The sequence below is a fragment of the Trachymyrmex cornetzi genome, unplaced genomic scaffold (assembly GCF_001594075.2).
Source record: "Trachymyrmex cornetzi isolate Tcor2-1 unplaced genomic scaffold, Tcor1.1 scaffold958, whole genome shotgun sequence".
NCBI lineage: Eukaryota > Metazoa > Arthropoda > Insecta > Hymenoptera > Formicidae > Trachymyrmex > Trachymyrmex cornetzi.
The window spans coordinates 19,532-26,930 of NW_017300309.1; the positions used below are offsets into that span (position 1 = coordinate 19,532).

Genomic DNA, 7,399 nt, shown 5'->3' on the forward strand with positions numbered 1-7,399 from the left:
AACCAATTACAGTCGAATCCGAGAAGAATAAGCGACTGTGATTCGCCCATTTCTTATGGCTTAAGGCTTAAAACCCTATTGTAGATCCGGACTTAAAAACTGTGTACGTTTAGGCGTCGTCTACAATACACGGAGTAAGAAGTAAGAGTAAGAAATTGACCAATCACAGTAAGCCGGTTAGAGCAGCTCGTGAAAATTTACCTTGAAGGCCCGTCTACAATACATGGAGTAAGAAGTAATGCTGGATTCACACTGCATCCGATTTGCGTCGTACGACGCTTTGCAACCAGTCGGAAAACAGGATTCCGATGGATTTTGCTTCGTAACATCGGAATCCTGTTTTCTGATTGGTTGCGGAACGTCGTACGACGCAAATCGGATGCAGTGTGAATCTAGCATAAGAGTAAGAAATTGACCAATCACAGTCAAATGTGAGAAGAATAATCGACTGTGATTGGTCAATTTCTTACTCTTACTTCTTACTCCGTGTATTGTAGACGGGCCTTTACACGGCACGCTTTACGCCGAAGTTATAACATCGATGTATGAAACTGGCCAATCATAGCTGTTCCTCTGAAGAATGGAATGACTGTGATTGGCCAGTTTCATAACATCAATGTATAACTTCGGCGTAAAGCGTGCCGTGTAAACGTAGTATATGACGACACAGCAAACGTAGTTTCTTTTGATCAAACATTAATTTATTTCATTAGTTAGTTGTTTATACATATGTAATGTAGAAGTCTATCGATATTGAGGATTACGTTATTGACAGATGTATGTATGTACAACAAACGTCGTACAATTTGACATACGATGTGATTATTGCAAAACATTCTCTGCAATGATGACTGATCATATCAATGCTTCTTTGCTGTTTACATTGAAAAAAGAACAGAATGTCTGTAATGACAGCGATATTAATTCGGATAATATCGACGACTTTTCATTTATGCCGTTACCACCACTTTCCAACGATAATTCTGTCATCGTCAACGAATCCAACAATGAGTTTTTACATCTCACTACAATGGCAAGTTTCTTTGCATATAATTGCGTACACACCACACACACACAGATACACGTATATATTACATCATTTTATATTTCTTGCCATTAGAGTTTAGCATGCTCAAAATTCTAGCAAATTTTGTTATAAAGAGATTTAATTGATTTAATTCAGTTATTTTTTTTTTTAGACAGAATGCATATAAATATAGAAGTAACTTTTACAATCAAATTTTAATTTAACTTGAAAAGTTTTAAAGTTTTAAACTAAAATTTAAAAGATCTAAGTGATGATATTAATGTTTATTGCAAAATAAGAAATAAGCTAATCAGAATCAAGTTGTAATTAACAATTTAGAAATTATAATCAAAGATTTTATTGAAAAATTTTATAAAATATTTTTTCAATATTGTATAATGACTGTTATATTATAGATAATTGTTTCACAATATATATTTGTATAGGTCCGTGCTGTATATTTGTCCTATCTTCATAAATGCCTACTTAGTAATTATGCAACTTGTTACAAACAAAATGATGTACCAAGCATTAAAGTGAAAAAGTATGCAGACCAAATGGAATTACATGCTGTCCAATTGGCATTGGAAACTAGTATATACAGACAAAATATGCTGAAAATGGTAATAAGTATTATTATTTAAAATAGTTAAAATGGTTTAAAAGGAAGGCAGTATTTAAGATTTTCTCGTCGATATTTTATATCATTGTAATTTGTTTGTCTTTGTAGATTGACGATGTAAAATCACATACAGTTAAAAAGAAAGCGTATAAAAAATTGATAATATTTTTAGAAACATCAAAAAATAAATCTGACATCGCTGTACAAACAGATGATACGTGGATGGATTCGGAAAGAATAAATATACAAGATGTATCTATTACATTCAACTGTGAGAAATCATTGCAAACAGTATTACCCACTATGAATTCTAACAATCTCTTTGAAAGTGGGAGTGTTATGGAAAATTTTAATGATGAAACTCTTCCCATAGATACAAATGAAACAGATACACAAATGCTGCAAAATATTGCAAAAGACTCTAACGACGCTAGTCATGGATTCAATCATCAGATGGATTCTCATGTAATGGATAACATATCTGTCAGAAATGAAGATGAAAATTCGCAAGATTCTCTATTACAACATATGCAAGATATGTTTTGCGAAAGTGATGATAGTAGTGATCTTACGAGATTAATTGAGAAACATTCTGGTGTTACTAAAGCAAATATCGATAAAGAAATTAACGAGATATGTTCAGAAGCGGATATTATTGTAGACACAAATCTTTTTAATGTTCCAATAAGTAATAATGTATCGAGGCCTAATACAGCAAAAGTAAATACAAGCGAGGGAAGAATCAGTTTCAGTCGTTATAAAGAAATGCAAAGTAAAAAAACCATTAAATCAAAAGGAATTAATATAAATGAAATTATTGAAAGCAAACAAAAACAAAAGATAAATGCTATTTGGTTCGTGGAACGTGTACATCAAGTTTCAAAATTAAAAGCTAAAATGACTGAATTATCACTGACAAATTATCGAAGGCATGGAAGAGTAAGAGAAAAGTTTCTTCATTTGTTTGGGGAATTTGAGGAAGAAGAAATGATGCCAGATTCACCAGTATGTATAGAAGAACATTTACCAGCTTGCAAAGAAAGAATAGCTCCTTGGATTGTGAAATACTTAATGCCATTCTACAAAAAAAGAAAAATTAAAGATCGTCATCTTTTTAAAGCTATTGCAAAGTACATCACAGATAAGCTCATTATAGAGAATACTTTTCCAGGTGAGCCACTGATAGATCCGATATAGTTACATTTTTCAGTACTCGTTCAACAAATTACGTAATTCTGAATAATAAAATAAGTTAATATTATAATAATATTAAATAAAAATATTTGCATTAAATATATTTTAGACGATTATATCTTGTTTTGTTATCAATTGAGTAATTCAATATAACACTAATGGAGAACTGTGTGCAATACTCAATTAAAAAAAAGTTAATCGCTGGAAAAACCTAATTTCAATTTGTTCAATTTCAAATATTTATAATTTATATTGTTTCTTTCTATATAATTAAATAGAAAATAAATATATTAGGAAAAAGTATAGCTACTACTCTATATACCTCATAATGTTCAATTTATGATTCACAATATAGCCAGGGCTAGACCTATTTGAATATTTAAAATACTATTTTTTGAAAAACAATATTTATTGTACAAGATAATTGTATTTTACATTTCAGTGCAGCACATGAAAATATTTTGTATTTTGTGTTTCATGGGAGCGTATAAAAGTATTTTGTATTTCAAATACTAAGATTGACAACTAATCTTATTATTTGAATTACAAAATACATAAAACATACTCTTTCGATTCTAAATACAAGGTACACATAAAACTTTCATGTGCTCCGTTGAAATACAAAATACACTTGTATTGCAAAAAATATTTCAAATACATATCCCCCTCTCAAGTCTGAATATAGCAATAAAAAAAGTACATTAACAAATTATTTCAAAATCGTAATATTCATATATTCTTCCGTTTATATATTTCAGAACAAGAGTGTGTACGTAAGTATATAGAAGGTTACTTCAAGAACAAGAGATCCATTAAGACTGAGCAGGATATATATCTATAAGAAATTGATAGTGTTATTCATTAAAATATAATACAAATCAATGAAATATAGAAATTGTAACTTGCTATAAACAGTCTCTTGCATAACATTTTTGATCTTGTTTGTGTATTATTCGATAGAATTACATATTTATTACAATGTAAATATTTGTGAATAAAACAAAATTTTGCAAAAACTTTGAAGTAGAAATTTAATTTTAGGGAAGGTGGATGGATGTGTATGTTTATAGTTACTCTTTAAAATTATCTCCTTTTCAATTACACTATCCTCTATTAAATTAAAAACTAATAGTTTATGTATCAAATTTTTAATTATGTTAAATAATACACTACCTACTAATTAACAAAATAAGGAGTACATTTTATATAACTCTTATGAATAATAACATTTTTTTATTTTGCTTATTTCTTTTGTTATAAACAGTATATGATAACAGCAGACAGAATCAACCTAGTAATATGTAAGAATGATTTTGCCAATTTATCATTTATTTATGTCCTTATAAAGATACTTTATTATGTTTTTCGTGTAATATATAATAATAGAGTAAACTAGAAATGTGAATATTTTCCAAATAAGCATCCCGATTTGATAACGTAGTATAGGTAGCTTACTTGGTTCTTGCAAGAAAATAAGAATATTTGTGACTTCCAAATAAGATGTAAATGTAATGAAAACGTGATCTCAAATATGACGACTTGGTGGAAAAGGTATTCGTGATATATATATATTTTTTTTTATAATGACTTATGTATTACGTATCTTTCCAGGTACATAATTCTTGTCTATCACCGGTTCTTGCAGAAACATATGCAAACATCGTTCGTTCTGTGCCAAAGGATGTCCAGCTATTCTGAAATACAAATAATTATGCAATATGAATAGCTGTACATATAAATTCATATGTCCAGATAAAATATTATTACAGACAATCACTGACATTTGTTGGAGATATGTTACATGTACAGTAGTACTACGATCAGAATATATAAATGATTTCAATAGAATACACATGATTAAGAAATAATGTGCTTCAATAACTTTCGTTTCGTGTTCATACTGAACATGATTTCTGCAAAAGAAACAAGTTGCCTATTTTTATGGTTAAATTAAGTTAAAACGGCAAATTCTACTATCTTTGAAAGGCATTACTGAGTTGAGAAAAATAATCAGAGATATCTCATCTTATTTTTCTACCTACTAATATATATTATTCTATTAATATACTAATATATTTTTATCTACTAATATATTTATTTATCTCAAAAAGAATAAAAATAAATATGAACATGCTTAAATAAACATCCTGCTAAATCTTTAAAGAACTTGAATAAAATTTTTTAAATAATTATACAGAGAGTACTAGATTAAATAATCACTTCTATGTATAGAGATTAGATTGCATATTATTTCTGTGTATGAAACATAACTGTACAATTTTTTGTTGCACATAAAACAATATGCTCACTTGTTAACAAAAACTTCTAAGCCTTTTCTTCGATCTTCGATAAAATCTTCCTCAAATATTCCATCGTCTCCACGAAAAGGCATTTGACGTTTCCATGCTTTCCCTGGTAAAGGTGGTACCACAATCTGTAATTTAAGAAAATATATGAAAAATAGTTTTCTATTATTACATTACAATAAGATATACAGGTGAAATACAAAAAAGTATCAAAAAGAAACAATTGTGGTTCAGTGGTTGTCTAAGAAAGAGAAAAATTCAAGTCCTGGCACAGTACCTACAAGTATCATGATACTTTTCTCATATCTTACAAACGTACGCTTCTTACCTTCATAGTTAAATAATAGGTTTAATAAATAAATGTAAGAGGTACCAAAATAAATGTATACTTTCTGAAGTAGTTGACAAATTGATATTATTTTTTAAATGTCCCTACGATTCTATTCATAATTAAAAGTAGATATAAAAAGAATCTGTTTTTAAGTATAATTACCTCTTTCAGTAACTAACCTTACTATCTCTTTCTAATTCATTTCTCAGCCATTCAAAATCACTGTATCGTCTTCTTACTGTTGAATCTTTTACTTTAAAGACTGGCAAGTTTGTCTGGAAAAGTTAATAACTTTGAAAACATTGAGTTTCTTAATAAATATGTTCAGAAGTCTCCAATGTTTTGAAATATCTACGATACATGTGTATGTATATATGTATAATGCAAATACACGTATGCACACATATTTTCATATTCAATTATTCACTAAACAGCTATCTTCAATTTTCCAATGTTACAGTTTCATGTTTTGTTGCTCTAAATATACAGTTTGTCTGAATTTATGATATTAATGTCAGTATATAAAAAAAAAAAAATATCAATACACCAATTAGATTTTTGAGCAAATTTATAGATTTGTTTTGAAATCTATAGAGCAATGAATGTACGTCGGCTTTATCAATATGATAGTGGGAACAACCCACGATATATGTCTAACGAATCAGTAGACATGACTGAATTATGATTATTCGATGCGTCTGTTTTGTTGCGGGCGTAAAAAAATATTGGAAAGACTAAATTTCGACATGACAGATGAGTGAAACGTTTAATAAATTTGCACAAATGTATATAAAGCAAAATAAATATTACTCACTCTCATACGAACTTCATAATCGGTATATCGTTTCTTGCCGACACCGTGTGTAATCGGATTAATCACATCGATCTCAAGGAAGTTTGCAGGCGCCGCATAAGCGTCGTCCAATGTTTGTTTTTTCACATTTAAGCGTCGCGTTGCGTCTACGGTTGTATCCGCCATTTCAATTACAAATTTCTATTAAATATGCGTTCGCTTTGGTAAATTTCGTTTCTACTAAACGCTCGAAAACACTACCGATATGCAACGAAAGCTATAAAGCACCACCAGAAATGACAGCGCTTAGTAACTTGACACGATTCGTTTTTCTCTCTTTTTTCTCTTTCTCTGTCTCTCTCTTTCTCTCATCCTCCACTACGTCACATATTACATGCGCCCTCGTGCGAATAACACACACATATACACACACATCGCACACAACGCATCGCACACAACACATCGCACACGTACACGTTGTGCCTTTAACTATAGAAAAATAGACAGCTAACAGCAACTTTGGAGTAGTAATTGATAATAATCAAGACGTATTGTGCCATCATCGACCAATTGGAAAATGTGAATTAAAACTAATGTATCGATAAAAAAAGCACATGGACCACGGGGATCGATTTTGTATTTTGAAACGAGGGAAAATTACAAAAGTGAGCGAATTAACTAGAATACTGATAATTTCATTGGTCAACACTTATAGTGTTTTCCACTGGGAAAACTGGTGCAACACTGGTGCGCATTGAGTACAATTGTGTTGTTCCACTGTGAAAACTTCAATGTTTAATGTTCCATTAGGCCTGTTCTTTTTGACTTAACTTTTGCACCAGTTCATTTTTCTTCCTTTTCTCTGTAGGAGGAAAGAAGAGGAAAAAAGATGAACTGGTGCAAAAGTTCAGCCAAAAAGAACAGGGTTCCTATTCTCGAAAAGTATCGCATACGAAAAACTAGGGAAATGCTATAGTATATGTTACGCATACTATAGTATTTCTCTAGTTTTTCGTATGCGATACTTTTCAAGAATAGAGCCCCAGGCCTATTGATAAAACTGGTGTAAAAAACTTGCACTGAGTTCAACTTTTGCTCCACTGTCTTTGAAGTCAGTGGAGACCAG

The 7,399-nt window shown here is 30.2% G+C and overlaps 2 protein-coding genes across 4 annotated transcripts; one reads left to right on the forward strand and one right to left on the reverse strand.

Annotated features, from left to right (window-relative positions):
* The first annotated feature begins 690 nt into the window (after positions 1 to 690).
* Positions 691 to 3,738, forward strand: LOC108769832 (uncharacterized). Of its 2 annotated transcripts, none has more exons than XM_018521040.1 (4): positions 691 to 1,057; positions 1,474 to 1,650; positions 1,758 to 2,820; positions 3,602 to 3,738. In XM_018521040.1, exons 1-4 carry the CDS (start codon positions 776 to 778, stop codon positions 3,682 to 3,684), a joined length of 1,605 nt encoding a protein of 534 aa, XP_018376542.1. In that variant the 5' UTR covers positions 691 to 775; the 3' UTR covers positions 3,685 to 3,738. The 2 variants fall into 2 exon arrangements, with proteins under 2 accessions (XP_018376542.1, XP_018376543.1); XM_018521041.1 differs by having other exon boundaries at positions 692 to 1,033.
* A 436-nt stretch (positions 3,739 to 4,174) lies between these two features.
* Snx3 (sorting nexin 3) lies at positions 4,175 to 6,679 on the reverse strand. 2 transcript variants are annotated; one of them, XM_018521043.1, is made up of 4 exons: positions 6,295 to 6,679; positions 5,660 to 5,755; positions 5,153 to 5,277; positions 4,175 to 4,537 (listed from the first exon to the last, which is right to left on the reverse strand). In XM_018521043.1, exons 1-4 carry the CDS (start codon positions 6,457 to 6,459, stop codon positions 4,432 to 4,434), a joined length of 492 nt encoding a protein of 163 aa, XP_018376545.1. In that variant the 5' UTR covers positions 6,460 to 6,679; the 3' UTR covers positions 4,175 to 4,431. The 2 variants fall into 2 exon arrangements, with proteins under 2 accessions (XP_018376545.1, XP_018376546.1); XM_018521044.1 differs by lacking the exon at positions 5,660 to 5,755.
* Positions 6,680 to 7,399: the final 720 nt, after the last annotated feature.